Source organism: Pan troglodytes, chromosome 2 (assembly GCF_028858775.2).
Source record: "Pan troglodytes isolate AG18354 chromosome 2, NHGRI_mPanTro3-v2.0_pri, whole genome shotgun sequence".
Taxonomy (NCBI): Eukaryota; Metazoa; Chordata; class Mammalia; order Primates; family Hominidae; genus Pan; species Pan troglodytes.
The window spans coordinates 101,041,979-101,058,846 of NC_086015.1; the positions used below are offsets into that span (position 1 = coordinate 101,041,979).

Consider the following 16,868-nt stretch of genomic DNA (forward strand, 5'->3'; position numbering starts at 1 on the left):
AAGTCTTCAGGAATAATCTTTGATACCTAAAATATGCATATAGACTCACATACCTACTTTATTTTAAATGTCTTGATCTATGCTACTGAGGGGGTGTTTTGTATTTTAAAACCAGACAGTCAAAAAATCATTTTCATTTTATTTCTAGATGGTCAATTTTGTCTATGGTGAACTCATTATCTCATAGTAGAAGGCATATTTGGAAAAAATGTGAAAACAATGTACAATCAAGGAGAGAGATAAAGTATTTAAATCATTTTAAAAAGCAATCAAATTGCAAAATTTTGGTGGTTTAACACGAATCAAGAATTATAGCACTTTTGCAATGAGTTATAACTGGTGATAAATGTTCTACATTCCGTATCAAAATAAGACATCTTATTTCACTCTGCATTGGTCTTTAAAATCTATCAAAGTATAACCTGAATAAAACTGCCTTCCAGCAACAGCTTTAAAACCTATCTCAGCCCATGAATCTATCAAAGTATAACCTGAATAAAACTGCCTTCCAGCAACAGCTTTAAAACCTATCTCAGCCCATGAATGGAAAACAAATCCAAATCCGATCCTTGAAAAGCAAAGGCTCTAAAGAAGCTCTTCAGAAGAGATGGTAAAGAATGAATTATTTTACTTATCACCCAACCACATTTCTTAAAAATGTGTTTTGGTGTCTTTTCCTACCAAATTTCTGCTCTACAAGGCAGTCAGTTAAATCTCTCATTTCATAATTTTCACTGTGCTAGTTCTTTCTTTTCTCCTCTTTTAATAAATTTTCTAAAACTTTCTCAACCCTGTTTTTAATTCCCCCATCCTCTCTCTTTATTCCTTTCTCAGCTTCTATCACGCCACACATTATCTCAATCAGCATAAAAAAGGTAGCACAACAAATCTAAAAAGATTGTATAGATTTCCTTAGAAGAGGCTTGGGGCAGGGGGATGTTGCAAAAGCTATAATATTTTGGGTTCTATCACATAATTGAGAACATTTGTACTCACAGAGGATATGGGTTCTGGCTTTTCCTTAACTTGAAATCAAGTTTTTTGGAAAGTAATTTTGAAATGGATGATGATGATCCTTTTTAATTGCTTTAACTAAGGAAGTTTATTATTAATATTTTAAAAATTAGTATTTTAAGATCAATATCTGTTATTATAAACTCACAGTTGGTGTCCATGTCTCTATATATCAAAGAGATTTGAAGCATATGTATCACTTCTTTTAGTATGAGCATCTTAACTTTTCCAATCTCAAATTCTGTGAAGTAGAAGAGACTCATATTACTTTACATTCAATCAACAAATATTTTAATATTTTTTAATATGAAGACTCCAAAAGGTAGAGGAGTACACTGGGTTAAATGGATGGTATTCTTCCACCAGAATATAAGATACTGAAGTCACCTAACTTTTGGTTTTTATAAGCAACATTTTCAACAATTTTTCAATCTTTATAATGTTCCACAAAGACAGTATAGATTTTATCTAGTTCAGCTTAACAAATATCTATGGAATATCTCCTATATGCACAAAATTTTACTACAAAGATAAGTTTGGCTGTGCTGTCATTGCTTTCAAGTAACTCTCATTATTAAAATTTAGAGCTTTATTTGCTATGTTTGCTATGGTTGCCATGTCACCAGGGGATAGCACTTTCCATAGAATATAAAGAAATAAATAGGATCTTCGTCAAGTGTGAATTGGATTTGCAATTCTAATTCAAATGGAAAGAAATATTTTGGACCTCAAATTCTCATAGTATTCTTCCGAAACACTCCATAATCCCTCTGGCAGAGGGGAAGCATACTTCCTGGGTTCTCTAAAACAGTTTCTCTCATTAACAGTTGATCCTCTTCAGGAGTCACAGATTTTTATTGTCTGATAGCATAGCTATCAGTTCGTATACGGATTCACTACCTCAAAGGTGCCTCCTGTTAGAAAACATTAGCTTTTTTTCAAGAGCAATTCTGGAGTAATCTCTTGTTCAAGCTTATTCACTTGTTCTAGTAAACATAATAATAGGTATGAACTGCAATGGTAGCATAAAATCCTTTTAAATTCCATCCATTTAACAGGGGAAATAGATGATTACTCCTGACTATAACATATTACTAAGTGAAATGATAGAAACATCTTATATTGTGTAAAAGTAAACACTCCATCTATTTCTTACTGTTAAAAAAAAAAGTACTGATGAGATGTAGCAAAGATTTCTCAGGATAAAAATTAACTTTTTTTGTTATAAGTGGATGTGGCATAATGTACATGTATTCTTGGAAAAAAATTAAAAGATCCAGAAAAAGATACAGGTCATCAAAATGTAGTTTTAACAAATCATCTTTTTCTGAGTAATAAATTAGCTTCAAATTATAAATGAGTTTGTATAAAATGTATAAAAAATAACATTTATATCTTTTTTTTTTTTTTTGAGATGGAGTTTCCCTCTTGTTGCCCAGGCTGGAGTGCAATGGTGCAATCTTGGCTCACCACAACCTCCGCCTCCCAGGTTCAAGCAATTCTCCTGCCTCAGCCTCCCGAGTAGCTAGGATTACAGGCATGCGCCACCACGCCCAGCTAATTTTGTATTTTTAGTAGAGACGGGGTTTCTCCATGTTGGTTAGGCTGGTCTCGAACTCCCGACCTCAGGTGATCTGCCCGCCTCAGCCTCCCAAAGTGCTGGGATTACAGGCGTGAGCTACTGTGCCCAGTGAGAAGATTTATAGCTTAATGGAAAGACTTGGATTCTTTGCTCTTAATTCAAAAGAGTTTTTGTTTTATTAGCATTTACTTTTTGAGATTTTACAATATATTTGGAACTTCTTTAGGTAGCCAGTGGCAATCCAAAATTACATTTTAAAATGAAAAAAAGAGAAAACTTTTCAATTACTAAGGCAGGCAAAGCACTAGGAAATGAATAAACTTTACCTTTTAAAAAGGAATCTGTCAACTGCAAAGTTTGTATATCTCAGTGACATCAAGTGATTTTTGCACTGTCCCATTGAAAGCAAAGTTTCCTTTATTTATTTATTTATTTATTTATTTATTTATTTATTTATTTATTTTTGAGACGGAGTCTCGCTCTGTCGCCCAGGCTGGAGTGCAGTGGCGCGATCTCGGCTCACTGCTAACTCCGCCTCCCGGGTTCACGCCATTCTCCTGCCTCAGTCTCCCGAGTAGCTGGAACTACAGGCGTCCGTCACCACGCCCGGCTAATTTTTTGTATTTTTAGTAGAGACGGAGTTTCACCGTGTTAGCCAGGATGGTCTCGATCTCCTGACCTGGTGATCCAACCGCCTCGGCCTCCCAAAGTGGTGGGATTACAGGCCTGAGCCACCGCGCCCGGCCACAAAGTTTTCTTTTAAACAAAACATGGAAAAGTTCTTGCTTGAACTTTCACACTGATTAATCAAAGTAACAAATCTCTACATCATTAAGAGAACTTTTGATTTGTTTCATTATAGAGAAAGTCTCAAAGAATTCCATTACCCTTAGACACAACTAATTCATTCCTCAGAATAACAAAGGTATTAAAGAAAAATCACTTGACAGATGAGGAGGAAAAATAGCTCTTAAATGTTAAATAAAGATGTGGCTTCTATATTTAATTAAAAAATAAGGTATAAATTAACAACACAATCTTCTCAGGAGTTGTAAACTAGAAAAGTATCAGAATTAGTGAAAATCTTCCCTCAAGTAAAACTGTTCTTACTTGTATTTTCTGCATTATTTGTGACCTCTGGCCATTTTTAATTTGTCATAATAAACTCATTTCTGGTTAGATAATAAGTTATAATCTCAACAAATCAGAACAACTGAGATACAAGTATAGATAGGGTGCTCTACAAAATAATAAAAGGAGGACAACTCTAATTCAGGATTCCTATTTAGTTAGTAACAGGGTCTCCATCTCATTATCCCTCGCTGAAGTGAGAACTATCGTTATCCCAAAATAATACATTATTATAGAAAAAATTCCAAGGATATAAGAATCATTTTTCATATATTCCATTCAATTTGTATATTTAGGTATTAGTAACTGAGGATAGATATCTTTGTTTCATGAGTTCAATATGAGCTTACATGAGAAGCAAATTGATGTGAACATTTCTCTACAAGTTTTTCCACATTTGTAGCTCATCCTTAGAACAGCCTTAATTTGGCTCTGTTCTATAAAGACTCAATATCATTTAATTTTTCAAAATCATGATAGAGAGAAGAGTGCTAATTTGTAAAGATAGGCAAACACTACACTTTTAAGATTTTTACCGTATGTAAAATGTCCTCTTCCACTGCTTTTATAATTAAAAATCTCTTTTCTACCTTTAGTAATTTGTAGGATGAACTGTATGCATTTAGATAGAAATTGCTTTTGTTAAATTTACATTTAAACACATCTTCATTCACTTAGAGAAGCCATAATATAATTCTTCATATTAGTTTATTTTTCAAAGTAGTAACTTTTGCTATCTTTAGAATTCTCATCTACCCAGTAATATAATTATTAAAGTCATGAGGAAGTTTTTCTTTGACTGTGCATGCTTTATTTATTACCATATTGTTTTTGTCTTCAGAATAAGTCTGCTCAAAATTGTAGCCTTTAGAAGCTCTATAACAAAAATCAATGGCCAATAACTTGCTAACAAACTTGTAACTGAACAAGCTATTTTTTTCTGTCAATGTGATTGATATGCTCATTGTTAAATTTAACTTGTTTAAATATCCATTGGTATATTATCAAGAGCTATTACTGCAATAACCTCAAAGTATCTTTAAGACAATGCTGAATATCATACACAGTTAATAAACAATGATTGGAGCTTTTCAAAATTGCTGCTCTGCATGGAAAGTAAGGTTTAATGTGTATAAATGTTTGTCATTGAAGTTTGGAATTTATTTTAATGTACTCTTTCTTCCCATGCTAGATATGTCTTCAAAGAAAAATGTATTAATATATTCATACTATGCAAAAATATCATTTTGTTCTTACCAAAAAAATGTAGCTTTGATAAAATTTTATGGTTTTTAGGCCTCTTAGAGTAAAAAAAATCAAAATGTGAAATGGGAGCATTTTGGGGAGGGAGCAGGACACAATATCTGAGCAGTGTTAACAAATATGAACATGAGTAACATTTGATGTAAAGATTATGGTGTGTGCTTGATTTTGGATACATTATTATTCATTTTGTTAATCACATTCCACCTTGGATTGTGACATTGAAAAACATTGAATATATACAGGATATAAATATCTTTGGGATATTTTACATAATTATACTTATTTTTAATTTTGTGTACAGTGAAAACTTTGACAGTTTAATTTTGAATTTTGAAGGAATAATTTTTAACAGTCTTTGTTTCTTAAAATGTTAATTATGGTATACCTGCTATAGTAACCTCATTTTTTAAAAAAATCAGAGGCAAAGCAAGAATGCAGAACATGGCAACAGACTAAGTTCCACTAAAATTAAGGAAAACACTAAAAGGTAATACAGTACAAAGAGGAGTTTGTTTTAAAGTTGTTACTTACCTCATTTTAAAAACTGTTAGAAAAGAGTGAATAAAAAGTATGTCACAGTACTCTTACTGGTAATTTTGAAACTAAAGTGCATTTCAAGGATGGGAATCTCTAATATAAATGAGTACACTAATAGTTGTTAAAATATGTATTGATATATAAAATTAGAAAGAAATGTCATCAAAATATCAAAAGTAGGAAAAAGTTCACTTTAAAAATGTTTTGTAATAGAACAAGTCATCAAAATTCCTAACATTTCCATATTATTAATCCTTTGTTTTCCAAGACATATATAATCAAAGAATTTGCCACAAAATTCAAATAATAATACATTGAATATTGGACTGCCATAGCACTTTAAACATATTAATAAATTATCCCATGGATAATAAAGAGATTTTTTTCCAGCCATCATTAAATATAAAAATAGTATATATCAAGATGCATAAAAAAGGAACTTACTTGATACCATCTTTTAGCATCAATTTATCTCGTTAAGCAGTTATATTAATTTTACACATACTCTTAAATGCTTAAAAACATAGTACTTACATATTAATTTTATGTGATATAATATATTTTGATCTCTAAATGCTTACATTCTTTCAAGAAGATTGCCTTCTCTTTCCAGTTGTTTTAAGTATTTTTAAAAAGAGCCATTGTATTTTTTATATTTCCATTCAGTCTCATTATGCTTGAAAGTTTCCAACTCTCAAATAAGATGAAACCAAGTGTCATAGCACAGTGGCTAGAAGTTATTCTTTTTGAAGTTATTCTTCTTTTATTTAATATTAGTCTGATATCCCCTAAAATTTGCTAGAGAAAGCAAACTCTTCTCATGAATGGAAATACAAAATGAAAATTCTCCACTGGATGTTATAAATTCAAAAAAAGAACATATATTTTTTATAGTTACTTCTCACTACTTACTGCTTATTCAGTTTTAAAATCTTACCAAGTAGGATACTTCAAACAAGAGTGAAAAGCTACTCCATTTACGTGTAATCTGCTTATTTTCTTCAGAGTTTCCAAAAACCTTTGAGAAAACAAAATAATCGTTTTCCCCACCTTACAACCTTGATCACTCTACCATTAAATGCAATAATAAGGTATCTATAATATAACAATAAAAAATATCAGTCAAAGCTTAGTGTTTACCTCTTTAAACTATATAACAAATATAACCATAGCAACAACAAATTAAAGGAGATCATGTCTCCTTACTGGTCCAAAATTGTATAATTCATAAATTTTCATATATATATATATACATATATATATATATACTGACATACCTTTAAAATATATTTATCTGTAAGTCCATTCACTCCATTCAACTGTTTATTGAGCACTACCATGTACCATTGTCCTGTTCTAAGCACTGAGGATACATGGTGACCAAGACAAGCAAAGTCCCTGTCTCATGGAATTGACCTTCTAGTGATAAAGACACACAATGAAGAAATAGTGATGTGCTGTGCTTATAATTAAAAATGTTACATAGCATGACTGTGGCTCCTTTAAGTGGTAGAGGAAATCTTCCCCAAGGACATGCCATTTAAACTGATATCTGAAAAGCATGAAGGAAGCATCCATAAGAAGATATGGGGGAAGAGCATTACAAGGAGAGGGAAAATTTAATGAATGAAATTACAAGCAGAGGGGAATAGTTAATGAACGAAAATTTGGAGTGTTGGAGAGTAGAGAACAGTGTTCTTGGTACACTGAAATGAGGCAAAAAGAGGAGAAGGTATACGCATGAGGCTACTGGAGTAATTCCAGCAAAAACGTGGTGGATTCACTACTTCAAGATTTGGAAGGCATCAGTATATACATGCTATTTAAAGTTTGGAAATCACCTAGGAAAAGCCTGTGGAGGTAGGCCTAGGATTGCACTATATGCTATTCCAATGTTTAATAGGCAGATAATTAGAATTAAACAGAAGAAATGGAGTATAAAGTAGGCTAGAGAAAAAGGAAATGCAGTTGCTCATCTGGATTAAATGCTTTTAAGAAGTCAAGATTAGAACAAAGACATGTCCATGGGAATTAGCAATATGGAAGTTGTTGTTGTTGATGACCTTCACAAGGTCATCAACTATGAAAATAGTGGAGTCAACTATCAACTATGAAATAGTGGAGTCAAATCCTAACTGACATGGATTAAGGCGAGATGTAAAGGAAGGAGGTGAAATCACTATCTATAAACAACTATCTCAAAAAGCTTTGATGTAAAGGGAGCAAGAGAAATAGGATAATAGCTGGAGAAAGGAAGTTAAGGAATTGTCTTGTTTTTTAAGGATGCTACAGCATATTTATCTACTAATGAAAATGACTTGGCAGACAGGGGAAAACTGATTATGCAAGAGAGATGATAATTGTAACAAAGGCCTTGAGAGATAAAGGGGTTGCGATTTAAAGCATAAGTAGGGAGGTTAATTTTTGATAGGTGCCGGAATATAGAACTCCAATGAGAGGAAGGCAGAATGTGTAATGTGCAAATAGGTTGGTATATTTGTGGTAGAAAGGGAAGGATGTCACTACGTAAGTTTTTTTTTAATTTTACCAAGAATGAGATAAAAGCCAATATGCAGGATGGGAAGGACGTATAGGTTGGAAGAGACGTATGTAAGTAGTTGGATAGTAGGAAAGTGAATATATATTTGATGAAATATTTTAAAGGCATCTTTACTAAATATTTTTGAGACATCTTATTGGAAGACCCGAAACTTTGAATTCTGTGGTTTCCAAGGACTCTGGTAAGAGTCCTTTCCATAATGTAGAGATTGAGAACTTCTCAATGCCATAAACACTGTTTTCCTTATTTTCATCTATTACAGATTAAAAGGCAGAAACATTTTGTAGCTAATCTGTTATAATGCAAAGCCTATCAAACTTAAAATTAGCTTAATCCTGAAAGATGTATATTGCATAATCAACCTGTCACTTTTTTCAAACATGATTTGGGAGGGTATTGAGGTCCCATGTAAATTTTAAAAGACAAACAGGAACTAATCTTTTAGTAAAAATTATTTTGTTTTCATATAGGAAAACAATGCCTTCTGTCATTTACGGAAAACACATGGGCAATATGGTTGGTTGTTCATTGTGCCCCTCTATCCTATAGGAAGAATGTGATCTTTTAATTGTGCTTGGTGCTTTGTTTCTGGAGATATATATATATATAATATATATGTATATATACCATATGTATATACACATATGTATGTGTGTATGTGTGTATATATATCTCTCTAGGTTGTATGTAATTCAATATGTTGGAATTTAAAGATGCATTATTATTTGGATTTGATGTGAAATTAGATTGTGAATAATGGAATGAGATTGCTCTCCATTTTTTGCTGTTCTAGCATAGCCAAAAATATAAAGATATAGATGTACGTATACATATGTATTTGATTAAACACTTTAAATTTTAAATGGCCGCATCAAATTTTAAATGGTAGATGATATCAACAATTGCAGTGCACTCAAAATGTTATAAAATCTTTGTAGCACAAATCCTGAAGTATATGCAAACTAAATAGCATATTTATATAAAATACCTAGATAACATGTCTAGGTTGAGATATTTAATCCCTCATAGAGCTATATTTGACTAATAAAAAACGACAGCTAAAAATAATTTCCCTCTCTATAAGTACAAATATGATTTTTAAAGCATAATTGTAACTTGTCATGAAGCTACTTATTATTAATTAAGGATTTAACTCTGTACCCATCTGCTCTTATAAAAGGGGAAAAAGATTTATCTATGAGAATAGGGAAGTATAGCACTGTTTTACGTTTTTCTCTTTAGTATTCTGCCACCATTTAAAGCTTCAATATATGCCTTCCACTCAGGTTCCTGACACAGCCTACATTCTCTTTTCTGGTTATAATCACAATATGGTAGAGCTATAAACAAGGTAAAAAGGTGTTAACAATTGAACTGCAATCCTACCTATTATCTACTTTACTATAGCAGTGAAGTAGTCCAGACTTATTTGAAGGTGGTACTATTTTTATCTTACAAAAATCTACTATAATATTAATAACTTTCCATGTAAATTTTCATGTGCTGGCATGCTTACAAGTTAATAGTGTTATAGAATGCTCAGCTCTCAATATGAGGGGTTGTTTGTGGTGAATTGCATAACATATGTCATCTATTTGCTGAAAGAATATGCTGTTTAGCAAACTACCTGCTGAGCAACATAATAAGATTTTTGTACAAGGTACAAATTACTAATTATTGTATTTTATTTTTCTATGATTTCCTAAGAGGCATTATCAGGGTCTTACAGATGGAGTAAGCCTGTTTATTAAAATATCTATTGGCAAATAAAAGTTACAGCTTTGGTGGTTGAATTTGTGACTTTTTTGTATTGTTGTATTTATGCAGATCTAATGCAATTTATTTTTTGGTCTAATAAATCTAGATGCTGTTTAGATAATTTAGTAATTCTGGATGCAAAATCATAGTTGTAAATTTTTTAAATAATGTCATTAGGTTTAGACATAAATTCACAGAAATCACTATAAAAAACTAGTAAATATTTTTGTAGCGATTTTATATTGGAAAATATTTTGTGAGATTCAAGTAAATTAAAGTGTTCATTGCAGAGGCAGTACCGCACAGAAATTGCAGATGAAAAAAGGGTACACATAACATCAACTGTTGAAACACAGCTTTAGACCAAAGTTTACACCAAAAAGTTGCAGTAAGTTATAAATCAGGGATTATCTATAATCTTTTAAAAGTTGCTGGTGAGAAAATAACGCTAAAGTATCCTGAATTAATCAGAACAGTGCTGTGTTCATTATATCTGACTCTTTTCTTTTTTATAATTTTCTTACTACAGTTCTAAAAGCCAGTATGAAATTAAAACTGGTGAGAAGGTACCTAAAATTATCTTCTGTTATGGTTAAGTGGCTTTAAGAAAATCACGTAGCATTTTTAAAGCTTGTTATTGTCATAATAAAAAAGAGTCAAACTAACTTCTTAAATCAAGCGAAACAATTGTATCTCAGCCTCTGAATGTACTCGTGAGAGGAGTTTCAGTTGACAAAGCACCAAAACAGCAGGTTCAACCATATGAAATATTTATATGTATTTATTTTTAATAGAGATGGGGTCTCCAACCTCTGGCCTCCGGAGATCCTCCTGCCTTACTTAGCCTCCCAAAGTGGTGGGATTACAGTGTGAGCCAGTGTGCCCAGCCTTTATGTTTTTTGTTTTGTTTTGTTTTTGAGTGCAGGGTCTCACCCTTTTGCCCAGGCCAGAGTGCAATGGCACAATCTCAGCTCACCGCAACCTCTGCCTCCCCGGTTCAAGCGATTCTCCTGCCTCAGCCGCTTGAGTAACTGGGATTTCAGGAACGTGCCACCACACCCGGCTAATTTTTGTATCTTTAGTGGAGATGGGGTTTCACCATGTTGGCCAGGCTGGTCTTGAACTCCTGACCTGGTGATCCACCTGCTTCAGCCTCCCAAAGTGCTGGGATTACAGGCGTGAGACACCGGGCCTGGCAGCCTTTATGTTTTTTTAAGTTTAATATTTTCAAGGCTAACATTTTTTTCTAGATTATTTAACTGCTTTATTTCATAACATTTATCTCTAGTAATAAGCCATCTATCAACTATACTTATCTAAGATAACGATTTGACTAGCTACATTTTTGTAAAAGAATTATCTATCTGCCTTGGTTTCCTGAAAAGTTGGATGCTCAATATGTCCATTTTATTTCCAGTTTTCACCAAATGTTTTATATTAAGCCAAAAGAGATGAACTCAACCTAGAGGCAGAAAATATCAACTTAGCAGGAAAAATTTGAGTCTGTCCATGAAAGTTTTCTGAAATATAACATTTCTGCCTATCGCTAAGAAAAAAAAAATGTTATATTTTGGCCGCAAGCACATTAGCTTCCATCTCTTACAAGTAAGTCACAACACCCAGGCACACAGAAAAGTGTTCAACACCTCCCTGTCAATGCATTCACGATCAGAAGTTCAGAAGTTAAAGAACCACCACAGTTACGGTTTGGGTCAATTTTGTTTACACAATAAAAAGCTCAAGACAAAAGAAGACAGGACATTATTTATTGAACAATAAATATGTGCCAAACATTTGTATTTCTGTTATCTTTAATACTCAGAACTACCAGATAAGATAAATACTATATTTTTGAAGGTGAGGATAGAAGCACGGAGAAGGGTAAATTGGGCTAAGACCACACAGTAAGAAAGAATGTATTTCCATATCCATTTTTACAAGGACATTTATATGTTGATATGCATCCATAGGGTCTTTGTTTTGTTTTTGACTTTCAACAAGAATCACTAATCCAGAGCCGCTTTTGTTTTTTCGCTGTAAAAATGACAATTACATTTGGAAATTTGGAGAAGTGACAAAAGATAAATCACCCCATAATCACACGCTTACAACCGTCCCCCCTACCATATTACTTTGAAATAATTCCTTCTAGTCTCTTTTTGCACCCTCCTAGTCCATTTAATAGGCCAAATGAATTGACAGGCCAAAGAACAGGCAGTGCAGTAAACATAATACTAGCTAGTTGAAAAGGGTCGCGCGGTGGGGGGCAGGGGGTCGGAAATCCTACACCCATGGCAAACAAAAAAAATGAAGAGATACAAACCCCTATTTGAAGAATGAGGCCATTCACTGGGGGTGAGGTTAGTGGAGTTGGGCAGATTGAAAGGCTAGATCTTTAAAATGACTGCATCTGTAATGTGTCCGTTGGAAAACGCAGTAATAAAAGATGTGGGGAAGGGTATGCCTAAATATTTTCTATTTGAAGACCATTTGTGACTATGACTATAAAATCCAAGTGCAATTTAAGAAGGTGGTCAACTTTAAGTATTGACTATTAATACCTTTCCTGACCACCTGCCGATTTGATTCTGGAGACTGTAATCTACTCACAGGAGATTATGCCTGGTAGAAATCTCTTCGGGAGACCACACAACTAAGAAGCAGGGGTACAGGCATACTTTATTAGCCGAATAACACCTTTTGACTTTTTACACCAGTTCTCCCCTCTACCTTCCTGTATTAACAGTTTTACCTCTACAGGGACTGAGGGTGGGAGGCCTATCAGAACCCAGAGAAGAGTCGGTGCGATGGGCAACTGGGGAACTCCGGCGCACATCTTGCCCCAGGGGGGACAGTATCGTCTTGCAGTCGTTGCCACAACGCTACGCTGGTGCCCGGTAACGACACTCTCCGCGCCACACCCAGCGCCAGCCTCTTGGATCCCCAGGAAGACCAGGGCCGAGCGACAAACCCGCAGCACACGCGAACGCCAAACGCTTCCCAGAAAGCTGTGCGCGAGCCTACAACTCCCATGATGCTACGCCGGGAACTGCCCGGCTCCTCGCAGGAAATAGGCAGCTCACCCTGCCACCTGTGCACACATTTTTCTTCAATGTATAGTTCCTCGGCGCGCCTCTGGCCTTTTCCCGGAGCTCTTCAATCCCAGAAGCTATAGCACAACGGCTGAATCACCAGGACCCCCGGGGAGGCGTGGCTTCAGGACCGGAAGAAGCTCCTGTTGCCAAGGGAACGGTGCCTGCCAAGGCGCCTGCTCAGCGACTGATGCACGGACTGCTGCAGAGGCTGCCGGTTTTCCCAACTTCTAGAGACGGCTTTGCTCATTACCAGGCATCCTTCCCATGTAGGCATCGAGAAGAAGGCTGAGGGACCCTCGCACGAGATTTCCATCCCGGAGACCGATACGAGTGCGTCCATTCCTGTTGCCAGCTCCTGCGCCCTCCGGACTAACCTCAAAAACCAGGTATCTCCTCAACGCCGGTTTTTAAAGCCAGCGCCACCCTCTGTCCCCGTCAGTTTTAGAATTCCTCTTTGGTCTTTCCCATGTTTTTCACTCCACGCGTGTAGTTGTTGCTAATGTATGAGAAGTAGAAAAGAAGGTGAGTTATAGAGGCCCTAGAAAACTTACTAAACTGGTTTGGACGTATGTTTGGTTGATGGGTTTTAACAATGCTCAACTTAGACCCGTGTATTTGGGGTGTGTGTGTGTGTGTGTGTGTGTGTAAGTGTAATTTAAATTATATCATAAAAAACTGAAAGCCGAATAAGAATGTTTATTTGGGGTAATAAAAGTAGGCAACATTTCAATCAACGAACACTTTACAGAGTTTACTAAGTATCATTCGTGGTGTTTTCTCTGGGCTACCACTCTGTCTCTGCAGCTTACCCTCTAAGCTGTTAACTGTGGATAACATCCTAATTCTTCTGGACTTCTCTGGCAATATGTAATCCTTTAGGAAACAGTCTGTCAGACAATAACCAAGAGAATTTGGCTGGTGTGCAAAGAGAGGGTTAGAGTAAGATAAGAAACAAGAAAGGAAGATTGGAGCCAGATTGTGGACAACCTTAAAAGCTGTGCTTGGAAGTTTGAAACTACTGGCTTTATTCTGAAAGCCAGTAGTTCTCAATAGTAACTTCACATCAGAAACACTGGGTAGCTTTTAAAACTACAGATGCCCTGATCTTATTTTCAAAAATTCGGATTCAGCAATTGATTTCAGAGTGCAGCCAGGGTTGAGAATCATGGCTATCAGAGTAGGAAGCTGCAGAAAACAGTTGTATCTCTCGCTGCACACTTAAGACACGATTAACAAATATTGACTGGCTTCAATTATCTTTTATTTATGCATGCAGAAAGTCAACTTATGGAAGGAAAATTATAACTACTTGAAACGTAGAAGTTTAAAGGCTCTATGATAGTTGTTTATAAAGCAATTTCAATAAATGTGATTACCTCTTTTAGAAAAACTGCCTGCTCTTCTAAATTGTGTGTCCCAAAATATTTCATTAACAAGTATCAAGTGATAATCCATGGAAAAGTGATGGAAAGTCACAATACAAGGTACCGTGAAAAACGAATATTCAAGCATCAGGCTTTAAACACTCAGTGCTTTATAGTAGATGCTTAAAGGGGGGAAAATGTGAGAAGTTGTCGTTTTTAAAACATAAGTTCTAAATTATGAAATGGAGAACAAGATATAAGCATTTATATCAATATGTTTATGCAGTAAATAAAGTGAGTAATAGCAAATTTACTTTGAAATCAAATGGTATGTGTGAATTGCTTCATGACATCAGAAGGTTAATTTAAAATAGATTTTACAAATGCTGGTCCTTAAGCTGTAATTTAAAGAAATGAACTGAATAAGATTTGAATCTCTGATACAAGGAGAAAAGCAGATTGAAGTGGCATAAATGGAAGTACCTGAGGTCAAACTCATCCTTGGGGAAAGACAAACGTGGTTCTGTAATAGGCCTCACCTTTTGGCATGGCACTGTTCCATCTCTTCTCTGCACATCACTGAAATTTAGTTTTGAAATTTCTACCCATAATCATATCCCAAAAGGCCTAAGCAAAATGTTGACTATGCAACCTCCTTTTAGATACAGTTGTCTTGGAAGCCTGTTGTTGATAAAGTTGCTGCAGCCTCACATCCTTCAAGGTATGGCCTTGCCTGAAATTGTATGGAATAAAAAGTATTGAAGAAACTGTAATATGACAGGTTGCTTATGCAACCTTAGATGGAGATGAGAATAAGTCAATTTAATGAGAATAAAAACATTAGAGAACTAATGTTGGTGAGTAATGAGAAATATTTGGTACATAGATATATTGTAGCAGTTCCTGCAGCAGTTGGGGGCTGGAAAAAGGGATCTATCTCCCTGTCCTTCTACCACAAAGTAATGGTTTGGGGAGCAATGGACCCAAAGTGAGCTCCTTTGAAAAGTTTAGTTTGGAGACCTGAAGTGTAAATTTAACAGTACCTTAGATGAATATAAACAGCCATAAAGTTACCACATAGCAAGTTTTATGTACACAGCAGTTTTATTTGACTTCCAAATACTTCTATTTTTGGATTGCTGATAGTTTTTTTTTTTAAGTTTGCATTAGAAAGATTTTTTTTTTCAAAGAATCAATACAATTGAACAAGAGAAATGAACACTTTAGGGACAAGTTAACAAAGAAATTTTTAAGATACTTAAAAAACTAAATTAAAATCTACAATCAGTATTTACTTCCTTATTCTATACTAATACGATAAAGTCCTTTTAAAATAGCACTTAGTAGGATGTTTCAGATAAGTTACAGTTAAAAAACAGATATTTAGTAAGGTTCAATAAATTGAATGTGTGTATGTATTTATGCATAACCTTCTTCACAAAGGGATTTGTGGTGACTTACAAAGATGTATGTGTAGGATAAGGGGAAATAAGGATAAGTATTTCAGGATTCTTTGCTTCTACTGAGAGAAAACCCTACTTAAACTGGAAATAACCAAGCAAGCAAAAAAAAAAAAGTGAATTTATTGTAACTTCATATTATTACAAAATATAACAATGGGGCTGGCTTCTGATAAAGATTTAACAGTGGCTTAAATGATATCACCAAAATCTCAAAATCTGTCTGCTTTTCAGATCTGCCTTCTACTTTCTGCCTTCTACATGAACCCCATTGCCCATTCATTGTTTCAGATTTTCTGGAAAGGCTACGGCCTAATTCTTCCATATTTTCAAGTATCACAATTCGCAGACTCCAAATGATACTGAGGCTGACCATGTTTTATTCTTAAATATGATAAATTACAGAGAGAAATGTTATTTCCAAGGCATTGTTCTGTGTTGCCACCTGTTATAAGCTGCAAATCTTCGTGTCAGTTAAGGCTCCTTTCTGGTAATCAGCTTACACTGTGTTTACTAAGTGCAAAGCTACATTGACATAGTTTTCATACTATTATTATGTGTATTTAAATTATTACCTTTTTTTAATACATGTACCAATATTTTCCATAACTTAAGGTGCCTTTGGGTAATATTTTTTCTTAATTGCAGCTGGTTTGTAAATATTTGAATCACATTATGGGATTGCTAGACAGACTTTCAGTCTTGCTTGGCCTGAAGAAGAAGGAGGTTCATGTTTTGTGCCTTGGGCTAGATAATAGTGGCAAAACGACGATCATTAACAAACTTAAACCTTCAAATGTAAGTATCTTTGTTAGATGCTTTATGTATTTTCTGCTACTAAAGAAAATTAATGTGCAGAATTATGTTATATGACGTTAAAACCGCATATAATCACATTAAGATATTCTGTTAACCTTTCAGTACCTTTAAGTATCCTCAGCCATAATTTGCAGTATATTTTATACAGTAAATTTTAATTATTAAACTGGAATATTATTTTCAAATGTCTTTTCTTTCAAAAGTTCTTCACAAATTTCCTGAGTTTACTTTAAATGTCATTGCCTTCTTTTTAGTTTCCTCCTTACAGGAGGAGCAAAACAG

At 34.5% G+C, this 16,868-nt stretch overlaps 1 protein-coding gene across 20 annotated transcripts in view; it reads left to right on the forward strand.

Moving 5' to 3' along the window:
• Nucleotides 1–12,843: 12,843 nt before the first annotated feature.
• ARL6 (ADP ribosylation factor like GTPase 6) overlaps nt 12,844–16,868 on the forward strand; it is a 36,741-nt gene continuing 32,716 nt past the window's right edge. For 4 of the 20 annotated variants that reach the window (XR_002943154.3, XR_002943158.3, XM_024355581.3 and 1 more), the window contains exons 1-2: nt 12,882–13,329; nt 16,416–16,565. Coding sequence is in view for 10 of the 20 variants with exons in the window: in XM_024355581.3 (XP_024211349.1) it covers nt 16,443–16,565 (123 nt within the window). In the remaining 10 variants the exon portion in view is untranslated. Of the gene's footprint in view, nt 13,330–14,328; nt 14,428–14,969; nt 15,029–16,415; nt 16,566–16,868 lie in introns of all 20 variants that reach the window. The other 16 variants (XR_008547038.2, XM_009445945.5, XM_054680834.2 and 13 more) reach the window with 15 other exon arrangements.